The sequence below is a fragment of the Psittacula echo genome, assembly GCF_963264785.1.
Source record: "Psittacula echo genome assembly, chromosome: 1".
Taxonomy (NCBI): Eukaryota; Metazoa; Chordata; class Aves; order Psittaciformes; family Psittacidae; genus Psittacula; species Psittacula echo.
In genome coordinates this window covers 98,421,270-98,438,622 of record NC_137735.1, presented here as the reverse complement: position 1 = coordinate 98,438,622, position 17,353 = coordinate 98,421,270, and the positions used below count along the sequence as shown (strand labels likewise).

Here is a 17,353-nt window from a genome sequence, read left to right as displayed (position 1 = left end):
ATGTGTTACATCCAAACAGAATTCTCTAGAATTGTGGTTAATTCATGATACTCCAGTCACAACTCTAGAAACAGACATAGAATCATAGAATCATAGAATAATTAGGGTTGGAAAGGACCTTAAGATCATCTAGTTCCAACCCCCCTGCTGTGGGCAGGGACACCTCACACTAAACCATGTCACCCAAGGCCTCATCCAACCTGGCCTTGAACACCGCCAAGGATGGAGCATTCACAACCTCCCTGGGCAACCCATTCCAGTGCCTCACCACCCTCTCAGTAAAGAATTTCTTCCTTATATCCAATCTAAACTTCCCCTGTTTAAGTTTGAACCCGTTACCCCTTGTCCTGTCACTACAGTCCCTGATGAAGAGTCCCTCCCCAGCATCCTTGTAGGCCCCCTTCAGACACTGGAAGGCTGCTATGAGGTCTCCACGCAGCCTTCTCTTCTCCAGGCTGAACAGCCCCAACTTTCTCAGCCTGTCTTCATACAGGAGGTGCTCCAGTCCCCTGATCATCCTCGTGGCCCTCCTCTGGACTTGTTCCAACAGTTCCATGTCTTTTTTATGTTGAGGACACCAGAACTGCACACAATGCTCCAAGTGAGGTCTCACGAGAGCAGAGTAGAGGGGCAGGATCACCTCCTTCAACCTGCTGGTCACGCTCCTCTTGATGCAGCCCAGGATACGGTTGGCTTTCTGGGCTGTGAGCGCACACTGAAGGCGGCTCATGTTCATTTTTTCATCGACCAACACCCCCAAGTCCTTCTCTGCAGGGCTGCTCTGAATCTCTTCTCTGCCCAACCTGTAGCTGTGCCTGGGATTGCTCTGACCCAGGTGTAGGACCTTGCACTTGGCATGGTTAAACTTCATAAGGTTGGCATCAGCCCACCTCACAAGCGTGTCGAGGTCCCTCTGGATGGCATCCCTTCCCTCCAGTGTATCAACGGAACCACACAGCTTGGTGTCATCGGCAAACTTGCTGAGGGCGCACTCAATCCCACTGTCCATGTCACCGACAAAGATGCTGAACAAGATCGGTCCCAACACCGATCCCTGAGGGACACCACTCGTTACCGATCTCCAGCCGGACATTGAGCCATTGACCACAACTCTTTGCGTGCGGCCATCCAGCCAGTTCTTTATATACCGAGTGGTCCACTCATCAAATTGATGTCTTCTCTCCAATTTAGAGACCAGGATGTCGTGTGGGACAGTGTCAAACGCTTTGCACAAGTCCAGGTAGATGACGTCAACTGCTCTGCCCCTGTCCATCAGTTTCGGAGCCCCATCATAGAAGGCCACCAAATTGGTCAGGCAGGATTTCCCCTTAGTGAAGCCATGCTGGCTGTCACCAACCACCTCCTTGTTTTTCATGTGCCTTAGCATGCCTTCCAGGAGAATCTGCTCCAAGATTTTGCCAGGCACAGAGGTGAGACTGACTGGTCTGTAATTCCCCAGGTCATCCATTTTCCCCTTCCTGAAAATGGGGGTTATATTTCCCTTTTTCCAGTCATCGGGAACTTCACCTGACTGCCATGATTTTTCAAATATGATGGCCAGAGGCTTAGCAATTTCATTCACCAGCTCCTTCAGGACCAGCAGATGGATGACGTCAGGTCCTGTGACCTTTCTTAGGGTACATCTGCTTTGTGATTGCTGCTAAGGTAGCAGTAGCAATTGAGCCAGAGGAAGCCTTTCAGCTCAGACTAATTGTCCAAGGATTTTGGGAGGTTTTCAGAAGCCTTTTGTAGATCATGCTGATTTCCATTTTGCTGCATTTCAGCTTCAGGTTCACTAGGATATGTCACCATAGTAGACAGTTTAGACATAACTGAACAATATTCAAAGTAAATACTTCACTGCTGTGCTACATTGCATAGCTTGTCAATTTATATTGCAAAGATTGATTTTACAAGGAGAAAAATTCTGGGATGATGTATTACCTCACTACAAGTAGTGAAAAAATGGTATGCTCAACTTTAACACTCTTTTCCCAGAAGACATTAAGGATCATGAACATGAATACATAAAAGCACTGTTATTATGTGAAAACATATGCATTGCCACATGAAGGTTAAACATGTGGCTACCTGAAGAAGTACAGTCTCATTGGCAAGTTCAGGAATGTGTCCCCCTCTACTAACTTGTGGAAGCAAATCTTAAGCATTGTAGTTAACAGAAAGCAAATAGCAGAACCTAACTGCAGTAACTATAATGTAATCCCACTGCACTAAGCCAGCGGAACTCAGGCTGAAATTCAGTGAAGGGTTTGAAGGAATCTGATGGTAAACAGCAGTACAGCAAAGTCCTAAAGCTTTTGTGTGAGTAGGAAATGTTTCAAAAGAAGAGGTATCCTCAATTTAATGAACCTCAAGTTTGTTACTCTTCTGTGTTTCTCTATATAGGTCTGGAAAGAAATAAACTTTATTTTCTTGCATTTCACAGATTTAGGGGAGTAAAATGATTGTGTCAGAAAAAGAGCATGTATTTTAAATTTATGAACCTAACCCATAAGACTAATGAACTTTTCTAATGCTCTAATCTACATATTATCCTGTCACACTTGCACCTAAGATCACAGTTAAAGAATGCAACTGCAAAATGAAACAAATTCAAAATTAACAAATCGTAACACAAATATTTGCGTGGGTCCTTACAATTCCAAGCAAGCATTAATGTGACCAAATCTGCAAGATTTTGATTTTCTCTTGAGCCACAACAAATAAAATACTGTCTAGGGGTAAGTACGAGAGAACATTATGGAACAGGTAGAGAGATGCTAGGATAGAACTTTGTCAGGAACACTTGACTATTATAAAAGGCATCATGTGAAATCAGTATTTATCTATCAAACAATAAAAAGGGATAAAAAGCCAGACAAAATGATCTTAAAATTAACACTTGCACGAAATTTCTATATATCAGTTTCCATCAGTGTTTCTCATCTCATTAAATGAAAAGGTGACTTACATGGAGAAACGCTTAATGTATATTTTGAACAGAAGTTAATTATCCTTTCAGTGTCCCAAATTCTCCTAAAAGTCATCAGACTTTGCCCACTTTGCAATCTTAAACAAGTGCAACGAATTAAACAGAAACAAAGTCACCATCCCTGGAGGTATTTAAAACACGTGTAGATGTGGTGCTTACAGACATAGTTTAGTGGTGGACTTGGCAGTACTAGGTTTATGGTTGGAGTGGATGACCTTAAAGGTCTTTTCCAACTTAAACTATTCTGTGATTCCAACATATTTAGAAGTTTTTCCACTATAATGTTAGAAAAAGATCTGTCTCACATTTTTTGGGGCACGATATCTTCTCCTCTGTTACAGTTCTTAAGAAGCACATTACTGAATACAAAAGGAATTACATACCTTCCCATGTAAGGAGTGTGACACAACAGAAATCTGTATTTTTAAAGGAAGAAGCTATATAATCCATTTAAATACCTTGGGAGAAGTAGTAACTTTAGGGAGAAGTAGTGATTCTAAAAATGACTGCTAGCATATTCACGGACAAAGACACGGTACACAGTCAACTTTACCCAAAGTGCCAAAGTGCAATCTCTAACCGAAGGAAAAGAATCAGACAAAAGAATTAAAAAAAAAAGAAATCTCTTAAACTCAATGGCAAGACTACACTTCAGGCTGACAACTGACTTAAAAAACCCTTAAGAAAATTTTATCAGTAAAAGAAATTAAAATGTGAGGCTTTAGTACAGATTTTTTTTCTTAATATGAATTAAATACACAAATAACCTTGCACATGAACATATATACACACACTCAAAATTAGTTTGGCACACTTCTACAGAAAGGAGCTTTGTAGAAAATATTCAAGAGAAGTTCAGCCAAAGACAATGTAAACTGCTTAGAAAAATCAGTGGGAAGCAATAAGGCTCAAGCACCTCCACCCCCAAACCATACTTTGGATTAATGCCTTGATCTCCAATCACTTGATTTATCAAACTTCTCATAAGGAGATACAGAAGAGGCAAAAACATTAATTAAAAGCAAAGTGTCCAGCATCTATTACAGAGCAGTCAGAATTCTGACATTTCTGCGGTGCTCAGAAAACATCCTATACGTAACTCATTCATGAGAAATTCCACTTTATATTTTCCATTTACAGAGACTGGCAGGAAGTAACTTAGTGAGTGAGAATTTGTGCTCTGAAATAATTCCAAAACTTAACATGTTTTAGAAAGTATTTTAGAACTATTTCAGTAACAAAATGCTCAGTAAAAAAAGGTATGTGTTTTAATTTAATTTGAATTTTTAGAAGGTACTTGATAGGATAGGGCTCAATATATAGTATTTCTGCTTTAAATGTAGTTTCTATTCTCACAAGAAAATGTAATCTAAGTAATATATTAGCAAGTTAAAACAGGACAAGAACAATGGTTTGATGGGAGTGCAAATGAAGGGTTTCATTAAAAAATTAGGTAGAATTTCTCTACAGTAATTTATAGGTAAGACAGAAAAAGCTCTTGGAGGCTGTACTGTACATTCAAACCTTTGCAGTCCTTGTACTTGCTACAGAAATCCTGGTGAATAGGAGACGGGGAAAAAGGAGACATCTGTGAAGGAGGTTCTAGTTGAATCATTAACCTATTTCATATTTATTTTTACTAAATAAACAAATATGAATTCTGAAGTAGATGTATATGACAGAGAACTTCAGGAGTCTTGTTATCAACATATTTTACATGTAATATGTACCTGAAAGAATATTAAATCCTGCTGAAATAACAGAGACAGTGGAAGAAAGGAATTAGCACAAGAAAATACATTCAAACAATAGATAACTATTACAGTACTCAGTCTTCTATTTTTTCCCAAAAAAGCAAAGCAGAGAAACCTGCCCTTTGTAGGGTAAAAAGATATAGTGTATGAACATAGATGTAGCTATTTATAGGTCTACATACTTAAGATTTCAGTTAAAATTTCCCATTGAGAACCATAACTGCAAAAAATTTGATGGAAGGTGTCAAGATCAGACTGCTAACTTGGAAATTTCAGTTTAAGTAGGGAAGGAATGAACAAGTAATGGCCAGTATTTCATGTATTTATTTGCCATAACATAGGGTAAGGAGTTAGATGGTAGCTTATACTACAGAGTGCATTTAAGCAAGAGTTGATATTCATGCAAGAACAGAGAGAACAGAGCTGCACTACTATCAGCAGAAATGCTATTTAAATTTCCAAAACTTACTGCTTTTCAAATTTCAAGGAAATAAAAGAAGATAGACAAACATGCACTGCAGTCAGGCAGTGCACCATCTCATTCATAGAAATAGCAGCCTATTGTAAAGACCACAATAACAGTTTCTGGTAAGAATATTTTTAGTAATAATACTAAGCAATGCCTGCCTCCACTCCTCAGTCCTGCTCTCATAGTTGAGTGTTCCTTCAGATGTGCCTCAAGTTCTGCCTGGGGATCCACGAACCAGATCAGCAAATTGGTCCCCACGAAGAGTACTTCAAAAAATCAGATCATTCTTACCATGAATTAGGTCTGTCCTGGGTTCAGCTGTAACTGTTATTTTATTCCTTCCTAGTAGCTGGTGCAGTGCTGTTTATCAGCTGGGGGGGGGAGCTACCCAGAAGGGCCAGATCACTGCTCAGGTAGGACTGGGTATCAGTTGGCAGGTGGTGAGCAATTGCATTATGCATCACTTAATTTTATTGTTTTCTTTTTGTTCCCCTTCCTTTTTTAATTTTATATTCTCTTCCCCTGTTATTTCCCTTGTCATTATTATAGTAGTAGTAGTTTAGTATTATACTTTAGTTATTGGACTGTTCTGATCTCAACCCATGGGGTTTACATTCTTTTGATTCTCCTCTCCACCCACCTGGAGCAGGGTGGGGAAGAAAGGGAGCAGTGAGTGAGCAGCTGAGCGGTTCTGAGTTACTGGCTGGGCTTCAACCAAGACAGTCCTTTTCACAACACGGCCCCAGAAGGACCCAGGCTCAAAAAACTGAAGGGACATGCACTGAAGTATGGGAGTGAAAGTCAGCAAAGTGAGGGAGGGCATAAGTACCTTAGGTCAGTACACATTTGTAAACTATGCTTTCCAATAATGAAGGCTCAAAATGTAAGTAATTCTAATATTGTGCTCCTTTAGCCAAGGACCTGACACTAATTATTGATTGACACTGACTCAACGAACCTGAACTTCTGTTTCATTTTATTCCACAAAAAGGGCCTTATTCTTTTATGAGGTCTGAAACCCTTTTCCAGCATTGTCTGGAGAATGGTGCTGATTATGACTAAGTTGATGTAGAAGATAACCTCTTGCCTTCCACTGCAACAGAAGGGATGGTAAGATGCACCAGGTCAGCTTTAGTCAGAGGGAGACATCTTGTCGTATATAGTGTATTAACACAGTTAACCTACTGCCAAAGTCAATACACACTGCCAGAATATTTCCAAACATTGCATTAAAGAGAGCAAGATTTTAATCTGAAATGTGTCTTTGAGAACCATGAAATACTGAGTAGCTTCATGGACACCGTAATTCAAATCTGAAGCCTGTAACATAGCAGGAAACCATACATCATGACGAGATGGAGGGTAGGATTACACAACACAAGGCTACAAAACTAACATTAAATACTGGGGCAGAGGTACACACAAACGAGATGTCCTCATACCTTGAACCACTTAAAGCCAAAATGGTTGACCTCATGCATTGATTCATTAAACACCTTCAGACAGGCAGTGAAGTGGCAGAATGGTAGAAAACAAGATAAACAGAAGAGAGGAAAGAAAAAGCATGCAATTAAAAGCAAATTATAATGCATTTGGACAACACTGACATTTTAAAAATTACACATATCACTCATACCTGGTCTAGGAATGTTCCTAACCTATTGTTTGTTTATAAAAATCAAAGGATTTGCCATTAATATCGTATGGAAAACAGAACTCCGCATTTTAAAACTCCGAAGCTATCTAAGGGTGTCTGTTCTACAAAGAACCTCCACAGAACATGATAAAACAAAGAGGGCATTCTTTCAAAGTAATTGAAGGAATATGAACTGAAAAACAGTTGAAGAAAAGTCTCTTCCTCACCTTGGAAAAAAAGCTACTTGCAGCAGTTTATTACTTAACTGTATTTAACTGATAGCAAAACAAAATCCCAAAGGACAAATGGGGCATAGCAGCTCTCCTGGTGCAGGCTGGAACAAGACACTCCAGTTGCTTTTCCTTTGTGCTGTCTTACTGATCATATTTTAAAAACTACAACTGGTCAGAGCTGACAGTGTAGTTCTTCTGCTGGAGTAAGACTCTGCTGTCAGTCACTAAAGGTACAGATGTTGACTTTTCCCTCTTCTGATACTGCTACTTTCAATCCATCCTTCTTTTTCCTCCTTCCTTCTGTACTGCAACATCCAAATTATTTTTTTCCCCACATTGCTGTTGCCCATCATATTCCACCAGTCTTTTCCCACAAATCTTACTCATCTTGGATCTCTTCCTCTCCTCTCAATCTCTCTCACTGATGCTTACGGCTTATTGAGCCTCAGACTCCACATTTCTTTGCCTTGCCTCATCTTTCAGATTGTACACCCAATCTGAACTCTCCATTCACCAGGTATTTCCCTTTCCACCAAGCTCTGACCATTTGACCTCATTGTGTGCCTCTCATCAGGCTTTGCTGGTGAATTCTTTTGAAAAGTCTCCTTACTGCCAAATTTGAAACTTGTGCATATTCCCAAAGCATTATTCTCTTCCCATATCTTTGTTTAAGGATGTCTCATGTATAAATAAAGCTTCACTTTTATAACAGTTCCCTATTTTACTAACCCAGACTTATTTGTTCTATCCATATTAAACCTGCTGCTAACAGCTCACACTGGAGACATCTATGAGGAGCTCACGCTCAAGATGCTAAAAAAGAGACCTCCTTTGCATCCTGTGACTGAATCTTCCTTACTACTTCATTTTTGTCCATCTAGGACAGAATTTCCATATTTTTGTTAAACTTGATAGTATGTTTGACTCAAACTTCTTTAAAGTTCATTTTTAAAGTCTTGCAGAATTTCTTTTATGGAATATCTCAAATATAAGACTTTTTTGACTGCATCTGTATTACTGAAGTTCTTTGGTAGGATTTCTTCCGTGTCTGGATCTAAGCAAAAATCATTCTTGTGCAGGTTGTGCCCATTTGTGAAGTAATCTCCTTGTCTGTAGCTTTGCTCATGTTAATGCTACAAGCATACCTCTTTGCTAGTGAATCAAATGTAAGCTACCCATCCTTTAAAAACTGTACTCCACCCATTTTTCACTTTTAATACTGAGATGACCTGTGACCATCCTTTAGTAAAGGCCCACATTATGCGCGCATAGAATTTGTAAATGTTCATCTTTGTGCTTACTTCCCTAAATTCAGATACTTCTAATCTCTACAAAATTAACATACTCTACCTTCCTTCAGAACTTTCCCCCCCAAAATTCAGGAAGCCATATGCATCTTGTTCTGCATTTTTAGCACAGACTTCAAAGAGTGAGGTCTATATGCTTCTAGGTGCTCAAAGAATATAGAAATGGCCACTTTGTCTTGTAACAAAGAAATTAAAACATTACGACATCCAAGGCACCAAATCACATGCTATGTTGTTTATTTTTGCATCTCAGCATAGAACTTTCTCCCTTGTGAGCTACGTATTTTCCTTTCAAGAAGATGCAATCTTTGATGTGTTATTCACTACCTAGTTAATATTTCTGTTTCATGCAATTTTTTTAAAGGCTACAAGAACATTGGAAAGATGGCATTATTGAAAGTGAATTCCATAACACTGGCTAGGATCTTAGGGTACAGCAACCAGAATTATTCTCAGAATGACTATCAGTGAACAGTTGAGCTTGACTCTAGTCTAAAAAGAAACAGTTGCTTTCTTCTTCCTGAAAATTGGCTTATTACTAACACATTTATATCCTCTTTTTCATTACAGTCTGTGATATAAGAATATATGTTGGAAAAAACCTCTTAAAATAGTTTAAAGTGCACGTAGTCAGAACTTCTTTAATTTAAATAACAAAGAGAAGATCACACCATTGCAATGCAACTGCAACCGACCAAATGCTCCTGTTTGCTAATTATGGTTAAGTAAGGAACATTGACAGATACTGAAGAGGCTCACAAACAGCAAAGTAAGAACGCTAGGTTCAGCTTCTGCTTTAAAAATTTTATCAAATTCTCATGGAATTTTATTCACTACTGTATGTTTTCTTAATGATTATTTATGTGAGTTAATATCAGGCACATACATGATTCTTCAGAGCATCTTGTCAGTGGCACAGAATCAGTTAATGCATAGAAGTTTATACCTGTGGCTTCAGCACACAAATATGTATTTTCTCTGCGTATACTTGGCTCAAGCTAAGGGATTCATCTCTTTATCCAGTTGTTTTGCAAGTGCAATGAGACCATGGTTAATAAACTCAACTATGCTAATAAAAATCATCATCTTAAAACACTTTCAACGAACAACACAGTGAACCTATGTATGGGTACACATAGGAAGATAGCTTTTACAGGCAAGACAGATCAGAAGAGTTACTATTTAAAATAGTATTTTAAATCTCAGGATACCTTATATTTCTTTTTAACTTCAAGAAAATATTACCTATGAAATACAACTTATCATGAAGGCTTTGCAGACTTTCTGAGTTGTTACCTAATGTTGGAACAGTGATACAGGATCATCAAACAAAACCATCTGTGTCTCATGGTAGAGTAGGGAAAATAGTACTTTACTGTCTGGTTACTTTCCTAAGAAGACTACCAGTGACTTTATAAGATTGCAGACCTGTTTCTCAGCATTCATCCTGGCTGACTCCTCTTGTGCTAGCACCATTTCCCGCTCTGCAGTTATCTGAACACTTTCTCTGAGTGCCTCTTCCAATTCTTCAATCCGATCATCCTTTTTACGTAGATTGTCCTGGAAAATGACGGGAGACCAGGTGAAGATGGCTTGTTTGGAATTACAGCCTTTTAATCAACCATGTTTTACGCCAACCAAAATGTGTTTCTCCCTCCCAAGGTGGAACTGCAGGCAAATTATCTTCGCAGAGAGGAGAGAAAGATGAGGTGATGCAAGAGTAGGAGGAAGATTACAGCAAAGAGAAGGAGAAAGCTAGCAAAGCAGGACCTGAAAGAAAGAGTGCTTGCCCTCCGTGTTGGATATACCAGAGTCCTTTCAGATTATACAGCATAGGGTTGTTGGAAAATAAAAATTAGTAAGCAGTTCCAAAGAAGCACAGAAGCCAGAATTCATGGGAACATAGCAGGCATTGCCCATTTGCTCACACATTCACAAGCAGGTGTGGTAAGAAGGGAAACATTGCACTGCAGTTTGGAATTTGCCATTTCCAAGTTAAGGGGAAGAAAGGTAAACATTAACCCAACAGTTTTCCATTGTTCAGATTAAGTCTTTCAGGAAGTTTTTAATCAAAAATTCTCTAGGAATTATGAAGGATTCATCTGGGCTGTCTGAATCTCAAACATTCAAGTATCAAGACTACCTTAAAATTTATTCTTTGATTAAGAGCATCTTCACAATTGCAAGTTCAGATGTCCCACATACATTCAAAGACCATGGAAGAAAACCGTATTGCTCCTCAGAAAACATACTGTTTTACTGGCTTAGGTAACAGTGTAACTTAGAAAAAATATATACAAAACTAATGATATTGTTATTTGTAAAGAAGACCCTCCTTACTTTAATACTGCTAGGAAAATAAATGTGTATCTCCTGCTTCTGCTGTAACAGCTTGGACAAAAGACTGCAAAGCAGGCTGTCCTGACATGTATATATGAATGTCTTGGACCAAGGGATACTTAACAAATCTGTCAGAAATGAGCAGCTTGATGGAAGACTTCTGCATTTCTTGACTTGCAGATTGGCTTAGATCATAGGATTCAGATGAGATATTAATGCATGTTTAAGTTACCACAAGGACTTTTTAGCCATCTCAGCAGTAGTGGAAGAATAAAAGAAGTTTCTCTTTGTTTCTCGCATTTTGCTTTTTGTCAGATTTACCTCTTTGTCTTCTGACCTTTCGTATTTAGGATTGAAATTTTCCACTGTTTCTCTGAAAGTGTTTCACACCATATAAAGAATAAGGAAAAAGATGACTGACTTGGAAAAAATTTGACCTTGCAACCTTCATAATAATGCAAGAATTAGTCACTGGAGTTTAAAGAACAAACCTGACTTACTCCTTAATTCCTGCTTTCAAGAGCTTAGGATATATCACCAAGGATACCTGTTATAGGAACACCATTTCTGGCAGTCTTAAAACTGCCACTTTCAATGAGAGTGCTCCAGCAGAGATGCAAAACTTTGTATCAGACCAGCGCAAGACCCCTGGCACCACTGCCTTTGTGCAGAGAACAGCTAGTAGTATTCAACCACTAGCACAGGTGACAGTATTTGTTAGGCTTTGCAGGCATGCTGATGGTTACTTTCCAAAATGGATTCACAGGGCAAGTAATTGCTGATTTCTAAAGAAACAAACCAAGATATAAATTTCTAAAATAGGAGTTGCAGAACATGTTTTAATACTATTTGAATCTTCCTGAAACACTGAGAATGTCTTCCACAACTACTTGGTTATGATTAGCTTAACTGAAGATTCATACAAAAGATGAATAACAAGTTTACAGAAAACCTCAGAATATTAACTGTTGTCAGACATGAATAATATTTACTTCCTTATCTGCATAACACAATAAATATCGACTATGCTTCTTGATATATTATTCACAGATTGCCAAGTGTGGAAGTGTAGCTCTCCATTTCAAACAATAGAAGTGGGAATGCTTCATTTGAACAGTTACATGTAAAATGGAAAGTGCTTTAAAATAAGATTGCAGAATAAAACATTCTAACACACGAGGTAAGAGGTGAATTTGATATTGTATTAATACCATATAGCACTCAATTCAGACACGTGAACTCTTGAGGGACAGAAGAAAAGTAATTGGTGTTACCAAAACTGATCAAGACCGTGACATATTAAATGCACTTGAAAAAAAAAAAAAAAATCTATATTCATATAGCATTACTTTTCCTAAAATAATAGATGAACTTAAACATACATGGTAGATGGTTGCAAGTTAAAATACTCCAGCGTTGACTACAACCAGCTACCTAGAAACAAGGATCTTTTATCTTCAGTCTAATACTAACAACCCACCCAGTAAGGAGAGATCAGTTACAAGTTTTCACTTTGTTTCAGACAAACCTAGTTAAAACATGTGCAAATTTATTCTTGTAAAGGTGTCACAATGTGTGTAACCACCTTACAAAACCATACAGATGCCTGCTGGGAGTAGGAGATGGTTGCATGGCCAGGTATCACCTCCACTGGTGCAGAATAGTTTCAAGGCTATTCTTTTAAATAATTGCTTTGTTTCCAGGTTTTTGACTAACTGATCAGCATGTGATTATTCTTCTTTAAAATACAAACTGCTGTTTCAATCAAAATATACTAATTAGAAAAAAACTAAATAAAAGTGAACCAGCATTTGCCTTTTAACATACCAGTATGTTTTTCGAGTTGTTTGGCTCTAACTCTCAAAACATGTCAGATTCACACTGACCTTCAACCCATGCTGCTGTTTTCCTCCTTTTAGTTACATGAAGTGTTCTATCTTTATTGTAATAAATAAGCTTTAAACTCTGGAGAAAAACTTCTGTTAATTATAGGTAGAGTTATGACTTTTTTTTTTCCTGCAGTGGCTGATCTTCTGAAGCAGTGGACTAGAGTACAACTGGAGTTGCTTCATACATATATATCTATATATCAGAATGTGACACTGAAGGCAAATTTATCTTCCTGTATTTTTATAAGATTGGAGAATGATAAGCACTGGCAGTCTCCTTTCATGAAGCCTATACTATTCAGAAAGAAAATAAATAAATATTACTTACCTGTACAGTAACTGGATTCTTCAAGATGTATTACCTAACCAAGTATCTCCGTGACCCTCCCTTCCTCTCCTCCCAAGTCCAATATGCATGAGACTGCACAGCAGAGATGGAATTAAACTGGGATAGAGGAGACAGCCCTGCCCTTATGCTCACTGGTGGCAGCACAAAGAAAATGAAAACCCCATCTGACACTGAATGAGTGCCAAGAGTTCAGGCACAATAAAAATTTTTGCTACCTATCCTATGACCCCATAGCTGATTCGTATGCAAAACTCATTCCAATACATGTCTGCCTGACAGCCTGAAAGGAATAGGAGGTGTGACTGATGCACATTTCTGGTCTTTTTCTTTCACTTCAGGAAGGAAGTGGTAGGATGTCCAAGTGATACATGTTAAAAGGATTTATCAATTTAATCTATCATGCATTCATGTGATGTGCAATCTGTCATGAAGTTTTATGGAAGTGCATGAAAGAGGATATATGTTTTCACCGAGGCATTTAGGTTAATTAAATCTGAGGTATCCTGGCAAACTTATATTCATAACTGTGTCTTGAACTAGACTCAAAAAAGTTTTTATGGACTAATTGCACTCTTTGAAATGGAATTAAGGTAGATTTCTTTAGTTAACTCTTGGGAAAGATTAGTAACAGTTTGAGAAGGCAGTGAAATGCTTAACTTAAAAATATTTCTAGCTAGCCAATCACGTAGGCAGGGAAAGATCATTTTCATATAACCCTGTAATTAATGCACTAGCACATTTTACCTGGGTGCTTTCATAAACCAGAAGGGAAGAACACAGTACTGGAAGCATTTCAAACTAGGAATAAATTATTTCTTAAACAGTGACATCACTACATCATTACAAACACTTATTCCTGTGAACTACTGCTCTTCATTATCATGTATTTCCTCAGAAAGCCACAACCTAGATAAAAACCCCAATGATAATGATCTCAGTCCATTCTAGATGGAATAAAACTCTCCCTAGAAAGAAAAATCCTGCTTTGTGAACTGACTTTCCACTAAGTAAGTGGAACCTGGGAACTCAGGACTGTCAGCAGCCTCAAGTACTACTTAAAGCTTCCTCCTGGATACAAACCATCATTTAGTTATTGATACAACAAATTCTTCACCAACATTTGCAGGCAGGCCATCTACAAATGTTAGGAATTTTCCAGTTAAAAAACACAAGGACCCGATCTCTACAGATCTCTGCAACTCTAAAGTGCATGCTGGCTGATTAATAGGAAAAATCTAAATCTTACCAAGTTTCCTCAATAAAGTTCCCTGGCTTCCTGTCTTTGCCCATAATCAGTAGGGGCACCAAATGTGAAAAAGGAAAAATAGGTTCTGCTGTAGTCAGCTCTTTACTGATGATTTCTTGTTTGTCATCTTAGGAGTCTACCAAAAGATGTCAAAAGACTCTCACTAAATTATGGAAGGTGGGTTTCTGCAGTGCTGGTTAAACTACTGCACTGCTGAACCCAGAAGAAAAGATGCTATACCAAAATGAGAAGGCTACTCTTCAGAAGATGCCAACTGATGAAAATAAATGGATTTGTTAACTGATCTCTGCTTTTCTCTGAAAAATACTTGCAAAAACCTGCAGACCATTTTAAAAATGTGAAAGTACTAAAAATTACAGTTTCATTTGATTTCAGAAACAATCATAGGGCCTTAAAACTTAGGTGAAGCTTCTTCATTCAGCTCCATGTGCTGATCAGCTATTTGAAAAAGTCTCTGAACAAGAAGAACATGCAAAATTTTCACTTGTAAATACCTCTTACACTGATGAGACAATACTTTGACTTGATGGGTTTTTAAGAATATACATTGGGTAAAGGTAGGCCATATCACCATGGTACATAACTTGAATGGTAGTTATCATAGAATCTAGCTCAAGAAGACTGTTTGAGGTCCCGTGCAACTCATTCAAAGGCCATGTCCATGGTGGATGATTTCTCCCTCTGTATTCATTACCATTTCCTGAAGAAAATGGCAATAAAAAACCCCACAGCATGCTGTCTTGAAAAGTGGAATTGAAGACTACTTTATAAATTCCTGAAGAAGGAAATGTCTTTAGGGGAGCGTATAGCTTGGCGCCAAGACGTAGCATGAACCACAAATAAACAAAGATCGAATACTAGAGATACTGAAAATAAAACCTAAGTAACAAAGAGGCAAACTACCATGTAAACTGCTGCTACTATATATATATTGCTGGGCAAAACCAGGAGAGTTTATATAATAACCACGAATACTAATGCTAGTATCATCAATGTTGCATACAGCTGAGTTGATGCCCTCAGCTGGCAAAAGAACTTCAGTACCAGGGGTTACCTGTGATGGGGAAACCTCTCTCTGTCTAAGCAGAAGCCGAGTATATCCAGTATTAGGTTTATATGAAGTCCCTGTATCGCACCAAGTGAGCCAAAGAGGGGTTTTTTGCAAGTACATCAACAGCATATGTAGTTATCATGAGTTCCTGAATGAAAGGAATGGTCTAAGAGCTGAAAAGACAGAAACTGACAAGCAGGATGTCCTTGACTAACGTTTCCTCATCTTTGGAGAAATCAGACCCAAGATGCATGATGGCATCTCATCATGTCAACATCTGGAAAATTGCATCTGCCAAGTAAGACACATGGATTGGAATTCAAGCCTGACAAGTTGCATAAATGCAGAAAAATAACAACATGTGACAACGAAATAAAACTGCAGTAGCAGAATTTCATTCCACTAGGAGTTGAGAGGGAAGTACAACAAAGCTGGCCACAGCACTGCTTATGCCACATTGAAAACACCAGGGACAGCAGAAGGTGATGAGTACATTCTCCTGAGAGTACCACAATGGAAAAAGAGAAGATGTGTACATCCAGAATATGTGTGCACTGGTGGATTATCAGTTGCAGAAAGAACAAAATGGATAAAAATTATTTCTAGACATGATAAATGGAACCAGTGCATTAAAATTAGCACAGAGGAAAAAAAAAGTCATAAGGAAACCAACAGTTTATGAGAAATGGCCAGAGAATTTTTCTTTTGAAATAGAAAGGTAGGAAAAGGAATGGTGTTTGGACAGCACTGTCCCTTGAATATCATTGCTGTAAGTTAGGACAACACTCAGGAGTAATTCAGGACTGAAAATGATGCTGCTAACAAAAAAATTTTCTCCTGTGTACATGAGAAGGATGCACTTTAAAAGTTACCTGTATGGACATTCACTTAAATGAAAATCACAAAATGCGCTCAGCTACAGAAGTTTATAAAATAGAAAGAATAAAACCAGGGAGGCAGCTGCTCTACCCTGCACAAAGTCCTCGTGGCTACCAACCCCATAAAGGAAGAAAGAAAAATTCCCACACAGATAAAAAATATGTCTGTAAAGTAACATGACAAATTTCTGATGGGAAACATATTGGTACCAAGATCAGTTACATAAAACCTACCTGAAGTGGTAAGCATCAGTAAAAAAAATGCTCTTCTCTACTTGCTAAGAAAATAAACATAGAATCAATTCATCCATCTGAAGTTATGTGAACTCATTTCTGTTCTTAAACATACAGGTCACAAAGAAGTAGCAAAAAAATACAAAGAAATTGCAATCCTACACAATAGCATTAGCACTGAATGACAGTAATACTAAAATGAATAATTTTGAGGTATGTCAAGATGTTAATTACATTCCAAATGCAAAACATGTATAATCCTAAGGGCAAAATGTACATGCACTTGTCCCTAAAACACATTTACATGGGGAAAAAAACACCCAAACACATGAAAATTGGAAAATTTTATGTTACCACTCAGGTGTGTTACTTTCAAAAAGTGTTTCCACAATATACAGCAGTTTTGTTCAACATCTGGAGCAACCTAAACTACACAGAGCTTGTGGTAATGGTAAGAAAGGATCCTAATCGATACTAGTTGAATTATGCCCATCATAAAGCTCTGTAACTTCTATATCCTTCTCTGCTATTGAAGAGGAATTCCACTGCAATCTAGATTATTTATACATTTCTTGAGGGAGAACGAAGAGGAAGAAGAAAAGGACATTTTTAGACACTGTTACACAGGCCTAAAAGGGAAAGGCAAAACTGATTATTCCTCTGAGAAACTGGCAACGTTTCTTCCTGATAGCTGCCATGTTTTTGACACTTCTTTCCTGTTACTTTAAGCTTGGCGCTCCCAACACAGCAATCAGTTAGGTATGTTGGTTTTGTACAGGCACTTTTCATCAGTAACAGCATAGACACACTAAAGTACCTTGCCAATACTAACAACCAGGTTTACCATTTAGCAGCTCACACAGGGTGCCAACAGCGTTAACATTTTGGTTCAGCTGTTGCAAATTACCACATTTGTATTTTTTAAAAGCTACAGGGACTAAACTTCTATCTACC

At 38.1% G+C, this 17,353-nt stretch overlaps 1 protein-coding gene across 1 annotated transcript in view; it reads right to left on the bottom strand.

Moving 5' to 3' along the window:
* ERC1 (ELKS/RAB6-interacting/CAST family member 1) overlaps positions 1 to 17,353 on the bottom strand; it is a 286,136-nt gene that overhangs the window by 104,352 nt on the left and 164,431 nt on the right. The window contains exon 14 of the mRNA XM_080623933.1: positions 9,820 to 9,951. Coding sequence (XP_080480059.1) covers positions 9,820 to 9,951 — 132 coding nt within the window. The remainder of the gene's footprint in view (positions 1 to 9,819; positions 9,952 to 17,353) is intronic.